General features: G+C 38.5%; 1 protein-coding gene across 1 annotated transcript; it reads left to right on the forward strand.

Moving 5' to 3' along the window:
* Nucleotides 1–98: 98 nt before the first annotated feature.
* LHX9 (LIM homeobox 9) lies at nucleotides 99–10,046 on the forward strand. The gene is made up of 4 exons (XM_008685086.2): nucleotides 99–311; nucleotides 1,454–1,809; nucleotides 7,691–7,893; nucleotides 9,130–10,046. Exons 1-4 carry the CDS (start codon nucleotides 112–114, stop codon nucleotides 9,385–9,387), a joined length of 1,017 nt encoding a protein of 338 aa, XP_008683308.1. The 5' UTR covers nucleotides 99–111; the 3' UTR covers nucleotides 9,388–10,046.
* The last annotated feature ends 7,805 nt before the right edge of the window (nucleotides 10,047–17,851 follow it).

Genomic DNA, 17,851 nt, shown 5'->3' on the forward strand with positions numbered 1-17,851 from the left:
CCTTGCCATGCTCCCGGAACGACTGGAACTCCCGCTGCCGGGAGGAAACTCCGCGTTGTGCGTCCCCACCGCGCTAGTCCTCAGCGGTGCGATGTGCTTGCCTTGCAGGGCATGCCCCCGCTAAGCCCCGAGAAGCCTGCTCTGTGCGCCGGCTGCGGGGGCAAGATCTCGGACAGGTACTACCTGCTGGCTGTGGACAAACAGTGGCACCTGAGGTGCCTGAAGTGCTGTGAATGTAAGCTGGCCCTGGAGTCCGAGCTCACCTGCTTCGCCAAGGACGGTAGCATTTACTGCAAGGAGGATTACTACAGGTATTCCCGCCCCTATCCCTTACACCCCGGTACACCTGGCGGGGCCACCTGCCCGAACCCGGGAGCTTCCTCTCTGTCCCCCACCTTTCGCCCCTTCGGGGTACGGTTAGCAATCCCGAGACCGGGGAAGTCCACTGCACACGCCTTCAAGCTGCGCCACCCCCACGAAGGGCGGTGAGGATGGGTGGGAGGGACATCCAAGGTCAGGAGCTACCGGTGAATATCCCCCGCTACCGACACTTCACAGCTCAGTAGAGGGAATCTGGAGAAATCTTGAAATAGTGAATGAATATGTGTCTGTCTACCGAGACTAAAGCGGGTATTTTTTCCTTTTCTTCCGTTTACTACGAACTGGGCGAGACCCGCACCTTGGAACTGAACTGATGGCCCGGGGAGCCGGAACCCGGTGTTAGGTTTTCGCGAGGGTGGCGGGAGACCACGTAAATGACCATGGAAAGGAATAATCGCCGTTGGTGAAACCCAAGCCACTCAGTTCTGAGTTCCATTTACTGCTTGTTAGAACCATGCCGGCTAGCCTGGAGAGTAAACTCCAGGGATGTTTTTTGATGCTTCCCAGTTATTTTTTCTGGAGTGGGAAAGAGAACTATGTGCAAGTGACCTAGCTCTGCTCTCAACCAAAGGGAGAGAGGTGATTTAAAAAGAATTAGATTTCTTCTGTAAAAGCGTCTGTCTGAATGCTTTCACGCACACTCACACATCCATAAATAATACCACCACCCTTCATAGAATGTTTTGTAACGGATAAAACCCTTTCCCTTGGCATTGCAATTTAATATTCTTTACCTAGCGTTTGAATTAGTGCGGGTTTGTTTGGTTGTTGGACTTTTTTCTTTCTTTTTTTTTTTTTTTGGCTTTTTTTTTTTAAATCTTTACAGAGAAGGAAACTGAAGATGTTACTCTATTCTTCTCATTTTAATGTAAGAGTTCTTTGTCCTGCTTCACCAGAACAGGTCAATAAGCAAATAAAATTAATGACCAAATGGACCCGTGTCCTCTTCTCCCGGAGACCTCGTAGGTGTCAGTCTAGGACCACTGCTGACCAAACCCCAGGTGTCACGGGTGGGAGATGGCCCTGCCTTTGCCTCACCCAGCGCCCTGACATGACTTTTTTTTTTTTCCAGAAGGTTCTCTGTGCAGAGATGTGCCCGCTGCCACCTTGGCATCTCCGCCTCTGAGATGGTCATGCGTGCCCGAGACTCTGTCTACCACCTGAGCTGTTTCACCTGCTCCACTTGCAACAAGACCCTGACCACGGGTGACCATTTTGGCATGAAGGACAGCCTGGTGTACTGCCGCGCCCACTTCGAGACCCTCTTGCAAGGGGAGTATCCACCGCAGTTGAGCTACACCGAGCTGGCGGCCAAGAGCGGAGGCTTGGCCCTGCCTTACTTCAATGGCACTGGCACCGTGCAGAAAGGGCGGCCCCGGAAGCGGAAGAGCCCAGCGCTGGGAGTAGACATCGTCAATTACAACTCAGGTGGGCCCTTACTACTCCCTCCTCCCCCCTCCAGCCCTGGCCTGGCTTCCTGAGGAGGATTCCATGGAGCTCCTTTCCCATTCAAGATCTGGTGGCAAGAGGGGTTTTGCTTAACATGCCTCATTCCTCAGTACAACTACCTTTCACTCAGAAGAACGGGAAAGAGGGAGAGGAGGAGAGAAGAGAGAGAAGGAGAGGGGGATAGAAGGAGAAAGGGAGAAGGAAGAGAAAGACCTTTATTTAGGTTGTGGCAAAAAACACATTCATGACCATGGGGCTGCAATGACTTCCCCCAAACAGGCAGAGCCAAATCCTTGTTGCCCATTAGTTAATGAGCCCATTAGTTTCTGGCTCCCAGTTGGAGCAAAACAGCCCCAGGGCAATTCCTGCGTGGAAGCCAAATTATAGATCTTGGAGGAGGTTTTCCTATATACTGAAAAAAAAAAAATCTTCAGAGCCCAACTCCAGTCTGTCTAGAGGGGGCAGAGGCTGTGGTCACCAGCCCAGAGTTAATCAGGAACACAGTTGGCAAGAGTGTTGAAAACCAAATCCCTGATCTTGGTGAAAAGCAGCTGTAGGGGTGGGAATCACTCTCCATAGCTGAGCTGGCCCGCCCCTTCCGTAGGTCAGGGTACTCATCCAACCAGCTCACTCCCTGTATGATAAATCATCCGGACCTCCAGACCCCTTGGAAAAATGAAAGAAGCTCCAGGTTAGGCCCACTGAGGAGGCTTAGTGGTGAGACAGGCTGCTCTTCTGTCCTCCACTGGCCTTCTTAATTAAAAACAAAATGCAGGCAACAGGCCTGAGAGCACACATTCTTCCTTGTTTTGGGGGACACCTATCATTTATCAATCTCTCTCATTCACCACTTTCCCATGGTTCGTAGTATGCCCGGCTCTCCATCCCCCAGGTGAGGATGGAGATGGATATTGCAGATCCTATCTTCCTCCATGCAGGAAGGAAGCTCTTCTTTTGAGTTCCAGACACTGGGAAAAGGGGCCTGGAAAGCCCCAAGCTAACTCTTGGGCACTAAGGACTGGTTTCCCTTGCTGGGCCCAGCCCTGGATGGGAATCTTAGAGGCAGGGCACTCAGGCTAGGGAGTCCATTCTATTGGAAGGGACCTTGGGGACCTCGCTGTGGCAACCCCACTCTGACACCATGAGCACCCAGATACCAGCTAAAGCATGGACATCTAAGAACACAGATCTTGCTGGTTTTTGTTTTACAGTCCCCACTGCCTGGTATGGTGCCTGACCCATTGTGGCTCAATGGTAAAGGAAGTAATCCAGTCGGATAAGTGATTTATCCACAGTCACATAGCCAGTGTGAACCATTTGGAACTAATAGTCCTGCTCTGAGCCCGAGCCCGAAGTTTTCAGGGAAAGCCTCTCTGGAAGNNCGGGCTCTCCCCAGCCTTCTGCTTGGCTCCCTCCTGGGGTTGTCGGCTGATTTAACTGAGGAGAAGGAATCCCGTCCGGGTCAGCGCGGCGGGCGGCATCCCACGGAGATTAGGGACCAGGGAGCTCAGCGCCGCTGCACTTGTCCCTCGAGGGTTCATGCCAGGGTCGCTAGACCAAGGGAGAAGCGCCGGCTGGCTCGCTACAGACCCCACCCGGGCCGGTTCATGGCAGGGCAGCGGGCGCAGCCCCGGGTTTTGCCAACCCCCGGCTGCGGGTCGCGGCCTCGCGCTCGCCCCTGCTGCGCTTCCGCAGGGGCTTTTGGTTCGGGACCACTTTGCCCAGTGCGCTCATTTCATCTCCTTTGATGCGAGGTCCCCGGAGCAGGACAAGCAGGGCACTAATTGTTCTTTATTAATAGAAGATGACATCGGAATCTCGAGCCACTCACCAAGGCCCTAATGCCCTAATTAGAGAGAGACAGAGACAGAGACCAAGAGGCCGAGACCCCCATAACGAGCGAGTCCTTTGGAGAAAGGGAATCCCTCAGCCCCGAGAAAGTGTGCAGAAAGGTGATTTCTATCCACGCGGCAGCAATCCTAGTTTTCACGCTTAAATGTTTATTTTATCTAACTAGCTAAATTTGATTTTGTCTTGGGTCTTACTTTATGTTAGAAAGATCCGGGAAGATTTAAAAACAGAATTTAGTATCCCCTACTTCTAGAGCGTGTACATTTATTTCTTAAAAAAAAAGAGAGAAAAGAACATCTCCTTCCACTTAGTCTTTAGTTTGCAAATTAGTGCTGCTGCAAGGTTTATTGAGAAAGGTGATGCTGTTTTGCTCATGCAGGGGAAAGGGTTGCCGAGGCCTCCCTATCCTGAGTTTGTACATCACACCACCCCAGACTGGGTGCCCCTTAATTAGCATCCACCCCATCCTTTCCAGACTTTTCCTAGAGATACAAATGAATAGTATGTACTTCTTTAAAATCAAATGAAAATAAGCTCGAGAAATTGGGTTGAAGATATATGAACAGAAATCAACCCTGCTATTAAAAAAGTGTTTATGAGTCTAATGCCAATTTGTTACAAAACTAGCAAAAGATAAGCTTCAGCAAATTTAAAACATGTTAAACGGTAGAAAATAAAATGCACCCAGAGTTTTAACTCATGATTTTAGCTTTTTCTGGATCTTACATTGCCATCTCTGGTTAAATGTAACCTAGTCTCAGAAAGAGTAACACTAACACTAAACTAATATAATTTATACATTCGTATATTTTAAAAAACATATACAGAACATGTGTTTAGGATTCAAAGACATCCACAGAAGATGTGAAACTTGGTAAAGATCATTTAGTGCTTGACATCTGGCAAATGCCTTTCAATGAGAATATTCCTAATTTATACCTCCTTGTGCAGATACCAGACAGATATTTTAGAAAGAGACATAGTTTATTTGGAATGCTGGATTGAAATGAAGCCCTCCACAGGTGAGAAGAAGATCTAGTCTAGGATAGGCAGCTCTCATTTGGATAACTTAGCGTTAATGGAGAGACTACATTTTTGCTAGTTTAAAAAATCTCCCTTCCTTAACGTTTTCTTCGATTCCAAACTTCAAAAAACTCTTGATGGTTGTTAAATTAGCCTGGCACTGACCCCTAGTGGTCTCCCAGGGATCAGTTAGTTCTCAGAAGGTTACACACCTTCAGAACAGAAACTCACTTTACTCCAGATGACCACTTCATAAGTGAATGGAAAAGAAAATATTTAGATCGTCTCACTGCCTTTATAATGCCAGATATGTACTTAGAGGTGTATGGTTAAAGCAGTTTTAAGAGCGTTATCATTTCATCTCATAATTCAGGGGGGAAAACACATATAGCTTTAGAAGCAGAGTCTGGGGAAACACAATCACTTCCAAGTTTATATAATGCATTTGTAGTTAAACACAAGCAATTTAGGATAATGCACTGAGTTACTCTGTGGAAGAAACAGCTTGCTCTTTTAAGTTGAACAATATGATGACACTGTCACAGGAAAATCACACAGTAATATCTGTTTAATAAAGAGCTAACAATCTCCTCATACACTGGATTTTAGTCTATGTGGAAACAAGTCCCATTATTGTGTTTAATGAACTAAAGTTATCTGCTGAGTTGTTAATCAGCAATAATGAATATAGAATGCATATTCAGAAAAGCAATTTAATCAAACTATTCTATAATTAGTTTTCATAGACTTCGTTTTAAAGACTAATGAAGTACATACTGAAGATAGGAATCATACTCATCTCTAAAAAATATTATTGTGGGGTGGGGGAATGGCTAAGGGCATTATTTAAACACTAAGTTAAGTCTTCTATCCCAAGTGTAATATTCAATTTGATGTGCTGTTCAGGAAAAGTTACATGTTGCTCACATATGATAGGAATGAAATCATATTTGAAGAAGCCCCCAATGACTGAGGTGTGCCTCTTTGACCATTTTCTTGTGGGCACATTTATAACCTGGTTGTCTGAAATATAGCTCAGTTTACTGGAGTTAAGTATAGTTTTATAGTAGGTCATAAGATGCTGTTTCATCCATTTGAGGATATGAAAGTACAATTCTGTGGAATATTTGAACCTAACATATCCCCACTGGGCTAAAATAGGATAAAATGTAAAGTACATTCTTTCTCTTATCTCTGAGTACATGTTACTCTTCTGCTGCAGTTTAAGAAGTCTATGTTTAACATTTGTATGTATATATTCAGCTTGGAATCCATTTATGTTGACTTGATTTTTCATTAACAGTCATTCAATTTTATTGATGAACAAAGATTCAAAATCTTGGTGAAATGCTTTTGAGTCCTGGCCCTGTACTCAACTTAGGGGACACAAAGGTGAATGTTATATAATCTTTCCCTCAATGAACTTATCTGCTCTTTTGCCAAATGTGCCCTCTACTTATGTATCTTATGGAAATATAAACAAAGGAGACATTAATTCATGATTAATATAATGTCCTCTTACATTAGAGAGAATTGCTTGTAAAAGGGATTTTGTGATGAAATGTGATGACCTCTTGGTTGATGACCAAAACTACTGTTTCTGTGTATATGCTGACTTATGAAAAATAAGTTTTAGAACATAATTCTAACCAGAGCATAGCAGACAAATAATATTTTATCAAGCAGAAGACCTAATATTAAGAAATGCCTTGCTTTTTTCAGATTCGGGTTTTGTCTGCTCCCCACCAAGTGATAAGATTAGGTTGATTTTAGATATCCTATTATAATGTACTAAAATGTAGGATGATCAGATTTGAAAATGCATCCTATAAATAACTGAAGTAATGTCCTTTAAGTTGAAATGTTGGCTGAATCAGTCAATATTTAGCAAAATATTTTCATTTTGTAATCCTATTTTCTTTGCAGAGCCAGTACGTTATTGGAAATGGCCTTTTAAATGTGCCACTTTACATCCTGGGGATGATGACTTTCAGGCTGGTTTCAAAGACTGGGTTGTTTTGCCCTCAATGATGAGCAGGACTTTGCAAGGAGAGAGATGTCACCCTCTTTCTGCCAGGCCAGCCAGGGGGCACAGCTCAAATCCCACTCACTCACATCCACAGCAAAAAGGGCCAAGATCTGAGCTGAGAAATAAGCGTCATCAGTGTCTCTGAACTGTGAGCTGTGGGGAACGCTTCAGGCATGAACTGAGTGAAGAGAAGTCTGAGCTCATTCTCTTTCAGAAATATTTATTAAAATAACTCCAGGGGAAAACTATTTTCTTCCTGGAATTGTCCAATGTCAACCAGATATAGCCTAAAACCCTTAAAAATAATATTCTTAGGATTACATAGGAAATCTACAAATTCTTATTTTGTAACTTCTCCCTTTTCTCCAGCTACTCTCTACCTTTTTCCTGATTGGGAAGACTCTAGGAGTATCAGAAAAAGCTAAAAATTGGAACTGACTTAAATTCTTCCTTAGTTGGTGGGCTCTCAAAAACTCTCACATTTGAGTGAGCTGAAATTACTTGTTTGCATATCCCTCACGGATGGAACAGTGCCTTCGGTTAGTATGTCTCCTTTCACAAACAGACAAAATATGGAATCTCTAAAAACAGTGTGTGTTGTGGAAGGGCAGGTGCCGATATGCATAAATACATTAGAGATTTTCCTTTTCACTCTCGGATGTCTCTTTCACACTTATGGCTTGTTTGTCTTCCTGAGCTTTCTAGTAACCATTATGCAAAAGAGAGGATTTATCTAATACTTTTCTATTATATAAACTTTGGTCGTGTCCGTATTAAGAGACTGGTTTTGCTGACTTTGGCAATTAACCTCTTTGTTTCGTCTAGCTACCGCTTATAATTGGGTTGACAGCCTTTCCCACTGTTGCTTTATTATCACAGCATTATACAGCCTGCCATCCCTGCAACTAATGTCTGACTTTCCACTGAGCACTTGTTTGTTCACTGTTACCGCAACAGGTTGTAATGAGAATGAAGCTGACCACTTGGACCGGGATCAGCAGCCTTACCCACCCTCTCAGAAGACCAAGCGCATGAGAACCTCCTTCAAGCACCACCAGCTCCGGACCATGAAATCCTACTTTGCCATCAACCACAACCCAGATGCCAAGGATCTCAAGCAGCTTGCTCAGAAAACAGGCCTCACCAAAAGAGTTTTGCAGGTAAGAAACCTCCATCATTGGCTGTGTATACCTCTCCCTTACCCTTGCCAGTAAAATAGTTCTCTTCCCTGTTCAGAGCAATACAGATATTTCCTGTACTGCTTTTCATTAGTTTATCATAGTTATCTCCCTAGAGGGTAGGCTGCAATTTTGCAGGGGCTTCCTGAAGGGTGCCCACAGACAGACCCAGGATCTTCTCAAATCCAGCTACCTTCTCCCTACAGATGGAGAGATGGGACCACCAAAGCCAGCAGTTTGCCTCACTGCTCTGCTAATGAGGCTGATGTTACTTGTATAAGTTGTGGCTTTAGAGAGTTCCATTCACACTAGGCTCAGTGCAGAGTTGAAGAGGAACCTGCTGGTGCTTTTGTATTTCAGAAAACTCTTGGCAGCCTCACTCACAGGCCATGACCTTCCAAATGCAAATTGACCCCCTTTCCCCCCCTGACTCCTGAGCCACAACTAGGGTTAGTGTCTCAGCAACCAATTGTAGCAAGTATTTTCCCATTTTAGTAAACCAGGTTTCAAAACTAAACATTGGGAGTTAGATCTGCTGTCCAATTGTTTTCCTAAACTCATCATGGTAAGAATATACAACTAATGAAATTATAGTGGGTTGCTCTGGGTCACCTGTGATCCTCTTCTACTTCTCAGTGACGCATTGCAGACACTTAAAATTCCACAAACCAGTTTCTGGCTGCTTGGGGTCTGTGGTCCTGGGTTTTTCCTATGAAAAGACTACTTACCACGTGTCAGACTCAAGGATAGCCTGAAATCAGTGATGGTCATTTCATACAAGTCATTCTTACTTTGCGAAACTTTCAGTGATCCTGCCTCTCCCCATTCTCAAAAGATAACAAACATTTAAGGAATCAGGATATATTTTTCCCCTTTATCTCTGTGCCTTCATTTCTATGGCATCTCCACTTAAGCATCAATTGTCCCAAGTGGCACTTGTTAATGCTGGGGGGATATATGCAATTGAGAGAGTATCTGTAGCATTACTTGAATTACTCTGTTCTAAAAGAAAGCCAAAACCCGCCCCCCCCCACAAACAACAACAACAACAACAACAAAACCCTTCTCTCCCAAGAAAAACAAACAATTATATTTAAAAAGAAAACATACATTCAAAAAAAGAAAGAAAAGAAAAGCAAGCAAGAAAAAAAAGGAAAGAGAAAAAAAATAAGTATAAAATAAACATCGGTAAAGAAATCAATTGGGATTGGTTTGCAGGTTTGGTTCCAAAACGCACGAGCCAAATTCAGAAGGAACCTTTTGCGGCAGGAGAATGGGGGTGTTGATAAAGCTGATGGCACGTCGCTTCCGGCCCCGCCCTCAGCAGACAGCGGCGCTCTTACTCCACCCGGCACTGCGACCACTTTAACAGACCTGACCAATCCCACTATCACTGTAGTGACATCCGTGACCTCTAACATGGACAGCCACGAATCCGGAAGTCCCTCACAAACTACCTTAACGAACCTTTTCTAACATTGGTTTTTTTTTTTTTTTAATTCTTCCTCTTCTTTTATTATTCTAATTATTATTTTATTATTTACAAGATTTTTTTTCTAACCCACAAGATATTTGGGAAATAAAAACAACAGCTTGGTGTGTAGCATCTGCAGCCACTTGGCAAATGAGTTTACAGTATTGTCTCCTTTACAAAGTGGTTTTTTTTTTTTTGTCTACAAAGTGTATTTGTTTTTGTTTTTGTTTTTAATTAGATCTTTCAGTTGGTAAGGGGAGTTTTTGAATTATTCTAATAAGTGCCTCTTAAAATTGTATGTTACTTATTTCCAGAATCTCGAAGAAAAAAAAAAGTGGTATTATGATGGGCAAATAATCATATTCCGAGTTAAATGATTAGGTTAAAAAAGAATCAGAATATTAAAGTTATTTTTAAAATCTTGCGATTGTATGTGTACTTACGGAATTTTGAAAACTTCACATTGTTTTTTTTTTTTAATTTTAAAACTGAAAAAATGTTTTGATCATTCTTTTTTCTTACAAATGAGGAATATGATTAAACAAAACCATTATCTACAGCAGCTCCAAATATTAAAGATTAATTAGGTGGGAAATCTGTTCCAAGGATGTGACTTTTCCTTTTTTTGGGGATGTACATCCCAGCAAAATTTGTTAGTTATTTGTTTTTCAACATTTGAAAAATACTTAAACTCCCTGGGTATCTATGAAAATTCCATGTAGAGTTTGAAATTCTATACTTTTAACCTAAAGCTAAAAATGATAGTTGTAAAACCATTCTTTCTAAATTAATTTTTTTCCTAGGGAAAATGGAAATAAGCAAAATATAATTTTTTAAGAAGTTAAAAAATCAGTATAATTTAGTTAATAGATCTATTAATTGGCTTCAGCTGTACCATGATATTGTATCTGGCATTCTATATGAATAATGTTTTTTAAAAAAACCTTAGTAGACAAATATCAAAAACAAGAAATCTTTGGTTTGTTTTGCTTTATTTTACTTTGGCATAGGTTGATATATTTGTCAGAAAAAAAGCTTTTCTGACGTTACAGATTGAAAGTTATTAGTCTTAAAGTAAATAAACTCAGAAGCCTTGTGGATGCTGATCTGAATATATTTCCTAGTTTACAGTAGCATTTTTTTTCTTTTAATTTAAGCTAAAATCTTAATGGTCTGGGCAGTGGTGAATGTTCATCTATATGCTTCTGTTGTAGTTAAATACCAATTAGATTGTGGATTTCCTAAAAAAAAATAAATAAAAAAGAAGTCAAGATATATGTCTTGCTTTAGTGGATTGTTAAGAATAACTTTGCACATATTCTCCACTTTTTGGACCCCTTAAATCTCCTTCGGTGGTCAAAGTGGCTATTTAATAGATTTTAAAGGTGTCCTTCTGGCTGTATAAATGTGTGGTTACATATTGACAGTTCACTGCCCACATTAAAGTGCATTATTGTAACTTTTGCTCAGGGTCTTTAGAAAATTAGCACAGAAAGTAGCTTATTTTTTAAAAAAAGATGGTGGAAGATAAGTTAACACTGTAACAGAAGAAAGGTGTGATTGCCATTATATATTTAGCAAGTGTGGTTATCATCTTATATGGAGCTTAAATCTTGACTTTTCATATTTCTATTACATTTTGGGCATTTACCACTAACCAGACCAAACAACCTTGGTAAGGCTGAGATCTTATTAATACACTTTTACAGGTAAAATATTGATACTTATAAATTTTGTTCTTTGACAGAACAATGTATGGTACTATAGATCTACTTTATTAAGTAGACTAATTATAACTCAGTTCTCCTATGTGCCTTATGATATAACTTGGAAGTAAGTTTGTGAAAAATCAGGATATATGTGTTGTTTGTTAAATTAACTGTTTTAAGCCCTTTTGACACCTCACTAGTTTTGTACTGTTTTACCTCTTATTTCCGAAACTCTTTTTATGGTGTATCCTGTTAGAGGGGACAAACATGTCATAGAAAGCAGTTGTGCACTCTTTCAAATATAGTTGATAAATTCAATAATCTTATATATTGAGCTTCGTGTTTATAGTACAGTAAGTGGTCTAGCAAAATTGTCCATGTTTCTTTGTTTATTGATAAATGCATTGTATAGAAACTATTTCCCCTAAATATTTATGGACCAAACAATTGTGATATATCCTATTAAATTTGTGTGAATAAACCATTTTGAATCTAAGGAGTTTTATTTCCCATCAGTTTTATTTTTAAGGTTAATTGTACTAATGTGTTTCCAATATCTGTATGTAAAAGCTATTAAAGTGGTAATACAAAAAAATTTTAAATATTCAAACATACAAATAGTTTTCAGATTTCCAAACTTCTGATTCATTTTAAATGTACACACCATTGCATATGCAATGTAATTCAACTTAGAATTACCTTTAAATATATTTTCTTATAATAAAAGTAATGCCCCACGGATTTGACTCCGCCTAATTTTTAGAATTAAAAACAAGATAATTAGCAGATAAAGTAATTGCATGAAAAGAAACTTAACTATGATTAAGATTTAATATTAGGTCTATTGAGCACAAATGGATATTTGTAAATCAAAATAGAAATTGCAGACCCCTAAAAGCCAAGTTGCTCTGTAGTTAATAAATTGTCACTATGATTTTTTTCAGGGAGAACAAATCTTGGGGCATTACAGCCAAACATCCCGACGTTTGAAAATTCCCTAAAGTATTAAAAGAAGGGGAAAAGTTTGATCGGAAATCCACTGCAGTGAAGACAAAGACAATATTAGGTTATGATAATCATACATTTTAAAATCTATTGAGCCAAAAAAGAGAGAGAGAGAGAGAGAGAGAGACTTAAATGTCATTTACTGAATGTTAACAAAAATTCTGTTCTTTATGGTGTCTAACACAAATGGAGGCTTAAAGTTATGTGGTTTAAAACAAAATTAGATAAGCCGTGTATAAACCAGAGAGCAGCCTGGCGGTAATCTGCCCACCCCATATTTGAAGAAATTTATTATTGCTTAAAAAAAAAATCCCACACATTTGTCAAGCACAGTAATTGTAAAATAAAGTCCAAAAACATCCATTTCACTTGCTTGCTAATGTGTACTAGTCCTATCTGTTCATGGCATTTTCCAATTGTAAATTCAAAGAAAAGCTATCGCTCCTTTGAGAGTATAGGCTCAAAACCCAGTAATTTTAGTATTATTGTTTATTCCTTCCTTTTTAAACAGAAATCTCTGCATGCACTTTTACATCTGTCACTTCTATACGTCTCTGTATGATGACTTATCTTTGCTGTTTCTTGTATGATAAATAGCTTTCATTAATAAACATTTTATTTGATGCAAACATAGTTAACTTTATGTTAAATACACACTGTTGAAATTACTTTTGAACACTGTCTTAAGAGGCAGCACGATACATTTCCAACTTGTGATACTTAGGAAAAAAAAAATCCAAACAATCTAATGAGGTGAAATTCCGATAGTCTAGGATAAAAGGACTTACTTAGTTTTTAACTTTTCATGACTTTTTATTTGTTGTATTCAATCGACCCATGTATAAAAAATTAAAAAAAAAACAAAGAAAACACAAATTACAACAAAAAATAAACCTAAGAATAAATAAACCGTTGTGTAAAATTTCAGCAACGTTTTTAGATTGTTAGGGTAAAATTTATAGATCCTCTGTAAGTTTACATGTTTGCTATGCAATGAGCAAATTTATTGAAGTATACAAATATATCCTGAACTATGAAAAGATCCAATCTTTACATAGTTCAAATTACATGTGATATTACAAACAAAGGAGCAAGTGGAAAGAAAAACAAATATTTAGGAATGAGGTTTTCTTTTTTAATTGTTAAAGGGAATATTTGAAGAAAGAATTTTTTAACGATTCCTATTTAGCTGTATATCCAAAGCATATGTTAAACAAATTAACATATAACTTTCCAGAAAATTTTTCATTATGATGAAATTTTTATTATATACAAATGAACCCTATGTAAATGATGTAACTTTTATGAATGACAGACATTAAATATTTCACTTACATGTATTCTCAGAATTTTGAATGTTTTCTTAAATGCTTTCACTTCCTGAATGCTAAAAAAGGGAAAAAAAATTTAAAGAGAACTTACTAAAAAAAAAAAAAACGCAATGCACCATGACAAGTAGACTATTTTGAGTGATCATGAAACATGCTGGTTTTGTCACTAACTTGAATGTTTATGCCTCATTGAAACCTCATCCATGGCTATAGCAACTTAAATAGATTTTCCAATACATTTCCACCCAGTTTATTCAAATCCTTGTCCTACAGCTTTGCCTTCTTTCCCTGTGCTGTCACCTATGGCAGTTTTGGTTAGAAATATTTTGGAGTCTCGCCTGGTTTTACAGACCTTTAAATATTTGTCTGGTATGTGAAATGCGGGAGGAGACCAAAGAGGGAAAGAACATAACTGCAATTAGACATCTGAAAAAAATAATACAAATTTGAAACAGGCACATTTTTGAAAAGTAAAAGAAAGGAGCACTCATTATGTGAGCGGGAAGAGAAAAAAAGCACGCGATGTAGAGTTGGAAGGTCTGTCATGCTTCCCCGTGATGTACAGCGGTTTTTCAGTCTGGGCAACCACACGCTTATTTTGGGGCACGGAAGAGAAGGATGTGGACTTCTTAGACAGGAGCAAGGTACTAAATTTCCTAGTTTCTACCTCCCAGATGCCTGGGTTAGTCTAACTCCTGGCAAATTGATCTCGGGCAAAAAAAGGTTTACGGAGAATTAGCATCTGTCAGCTTTGGTTGAGTGGCCACCTTAATGCTTACAGAGTAGGTAGGTTTTTCATACCTCAAATAAGGATAAAATTCCATAAGAAAGGACCCAAAGCATCACCTAAAAAATAGATAGCTTTATTTAACAAAACCCCTGTAGAATCCACAGCACATTCTTTTACAATAACCTTTCTTTGAAGTCAAAGTATTTTATAAACCACATACACCTATCATCTCATTTTCCATTGCAGCGTGCTTGTAAAGGGCATCATGGAGAAAAGTGTTAGAAGTGGGAAGTTCTGGAATGGAAACACGGAAAAATGTCATTCTAGGCTCCTAAGGAGTTTCTAGGGAGGATACTGTTGTCCTAAAAGATAAATATAAACACCTATATTAGTGTGGAGTTTTGCTATTTAATTTTCAACTCTGCTTTAAACAAAGCTAGCTTTCCTAGTAGAGAGTTTGTGTACTCCTCAAGGTGATTCAATACCTTTTACGCGTTATCGTCTCTAGCCACAAGGATTAAATAAGGACACTGGGTCTTAGTCCAAATTAGAGAAATGTCATTGTATGGTCTTTGAAACCATACATAGATAAACCCTGGATTGGCCTTTTGGATTTTATATTTTTAGCAACTGAATATTCAAATAAATAAAAGCCCTCTATTGTAAAACCAGAGTCCTTTGCTTTACAGCCAATGGGAAAACAGAAGTTATTTTCTTTATGGCCTGCCATTGATTCTGAAACATTTTTATAATACCTACTCTGCCCTTCCAACATTTTTTTTTCAGAATAATATTACCATTTACCTTATTTTCAAAATATATTATAATTCTAAGTTAATATGTTATTTTGAATGCCCTCTGGAAGATTTCCATTTTTATTTTACCTGTTTCCAATGCTAAAAAAAAAAAAAAAGAAAAAAGAAAAAGAAAAAAAGAGCTCAGAATTTGCATGGTACTCAAGGAAAAGTCTGAATATGATGTAAGTAGCAATATAATCACAATGAAATTTCTTTTTATCTGTGCTGTAAAATAGATATTTTTATCCATCATCACTTCCCACTTCCAACAGTTCTTTGTGAATATTAATAGTAGTAAACCCTCCTTTGTCATGCATCACATTAACAAGTTTTTTTCCCCTTGGATTATTAATTTTTGCTTCTTTGCACTACATTTACCTTGTGCTGAAATGACAAAAAACGGGCAAGAATAAAGATCCAGATATTAGCCATATGTAGAAAGTTCCTGGTATGCATTTCTGTGTACTTTTTCTTCACATTTTAGAATTGTCAGGAACATTTTTTTTTCCTTTGGAACTTCTTGTTTACATCTTGCATGATCTTATAAATTAACCTGAAGAGTAACTGGATGCCTTTTATGGTTATTTGAAAATAAAATTTGCTACAATAATAAGATGCTTCAGTCTCTGTTGCCTCGTATTATGCATGAATATATTAATTTTTTCCAGTACTTTCCCACTGAACCAGAGAATATTAACCTCAAAGGATATTTAAATTGTTATTTATGACAAATATACAAAGATGAAGAAATTCAAAGGTGAAGTTGCCTTTACTTATTCTCATTTTGCTTCTTTTCCTTCTCTGAAGTAGCAAAAATAATGCAGGGCTATCTGCTTTAACTTTGACATTCAAGGGTTTTGACAGCTTGCATCATTTAAAATTATATTTATTATTCAGTAAACTTTAATTCTATAGAATAAATGCCCTTTATGAAATGTGATTTTTGAAAAGCACAAAGGTATTTCACCATTTCAAGCAGTTGAAGCTGTTTGAATTCAAGAGTGGTTTTTCAGAAGGAAAATATGGTGGGGAATTATTTTAAATATATTATTTGTAGCATCTTATCAGATTGACCTAGATGCTCTGCAGGAATTTTAAAGAGCTATAAAAACCTCCAAAATGTTATGATGTAAATAATTAAATGATGGTATTTTTCTATGATATAAATCGAGACAACTTATTTTATAAATGCAATTACATAGTTACTTTATTATTTCAGTGCAGATATGAAGTCTCTTTCTGGATATTTTAATGAGATTTTTGTATTTCCAAGTGTTCTAATATAGCTTTTTATTCAGTTGTCTTCTTAACGATCACCAGCCAGTGTGTGTGTGTGTGTGTGTGTGTGTGTGTGCATGTTTTATATATTTTCTAACACCCATGAAAAGATATATATTTTTAAGAAAGAAGGCTCATTTCTTGTAAACCAATTTTTAATTAAAAGCAAAACAAAAGGGCAAAATAATGGCAATTTTCCTTAAGTTGGAGATACTGTAATAAGCCTTCTTTTTAACTGAATGCAGAGCTGTGCTCCTGAAAGTATTCCTGCTAATACCAGCAATCTTTCTAGGTTCTATGTAGGTTACTGTCTTCACAGAGCTTGGCCATAACTTTGCTCTCTACTAGAATTATGTTGCTGTTTTGAACTTTTCTGTTCAACAAATTTGATGAACGCTAGCATATCAACATGAACAACCATAACAATAGCAAAAGGCAAATTTTGTTTGAATGAATAGTTTAATTTACTTCATCTATTAAAAGAGGCACATTAGAAACAAACGTTTCTTTTACAATTTGAAGAGCTATTTTGATTTAAATTGAGTGTTACTACTTTGTTAAGGTGACTGGACCTCCACGAGTTCATTAGTGAACATGAAGTATAAATCGATCCATCTACCATATATATGCACACTATGGTAGGCTAAATACGCATGTGGTACCATAGACTGAGCTAGATTCTGAGGCTTCCCAAGAGACCTTTCGCCATATATGCACCTTCAATGGCCTGAAAACCTGACTACTAAGTGTTGCGCCATAGAGCATGCAGTTTCAACTCTCGTATTCTTTCTTTTTCTGGAGTACCTTGCATTGGAATGTATTACCAATCAAGAGGATCGCCATGGGCTTTGTTTTTGTTTGAGTTTTGACTCAGATATGGATAAACTCGTGGAATCACTCTCTGTGCTAGAAAGAGACTTACTAGGTTGTCTGGTTGAAATTCCTATTTATTACTATTATTTTTAGTTGAAACAGAAAGCACTCAGACAGATGTGTATTGTTTTTTAGTTCAGGCAATTGTGGGCCTTCCTCAGAAAAGAACGGACATCAAGAGTTTCCATTTAAAGCTCTGGAGATTTGCTTTTTTTTCTCTTCTTAAAAAAAAAACAAAAAACAAACCACTGCTGAAACAGTGTCATTGCAGCAATATGGCCACCTACTAAAACCTCTTGTTTATCACTGCTGCATTGTTATGCAATTTACATTCCACTGAGAAACATTACAATGATTACAAAACATCGATGGCTTTTACTTCATGGAATTTTCTATAAATGTTCACAGCTTCTCCTTAGCTCATCAGTTGCTCACCCTCATTTCTCTAAAATTCTCTTTCATCTCAGTTCTAGTCCCATGACACTACTGAAACACTTTTCCTTCAAGTTAGCAATGATCTTTCTCTTACCAAAATCACAGCATTTTCCCTGTCTCTATTCACATTTGCTTTCCTGCCAGATTTTACACCCCTTATTACTTGCATGTCTTTAAACCGATTTCCCTGATTGGCATTTGCCACAGGCAGTGCACCTGCTGCTTCTCTCCCCGGCTCTGCTGACTCACAGCAAGCACATCACAGTCCAGCACCGCGGCGCCCCTCTGCTTGCTTCTCTCAAAACCAC

Source organism: Ursus maritimus, unplaced genomic scaffold (genome assembly GCF_017311325.1).
Source record: "Ursus maritimus isolate PB19 unplaced genomic scaffold, ASM1731132v1 scaffold_2, whole genome shotgun sequence".
Classification (NCBI taxonomy): Eukaryota; Metazoa; Chordata; class Mammalia; order Carnivora; family Ursidae; genus Ursus; species Ursus maritimus.

Excerpts from the sequence above, each read along its gene's own strand:
- LHX9 (XM_008685086.2), top strand. The coding sequence starts at position 112 with ATGCCCCCGCTAAGCCCCGAGAAGCCTGCTCTGTGCGCCGGCTGCGGG. Across the intron at positions 312-1,453 it reads TGCAAGGAGGATTACTACAG|AAGGTTCTCTGTGCAGAGAT; the intron begins GTATTCCCGCCC and ends TTTTTTTTCCAG. Across the intron at positions 1,810-7,690 it reads CATCGTCAATTACAACTCAG|GTTGTAATGAGAATGAAGCT; the intron begins GTGGGCCCTTAC and ends TTACCGCAACAG.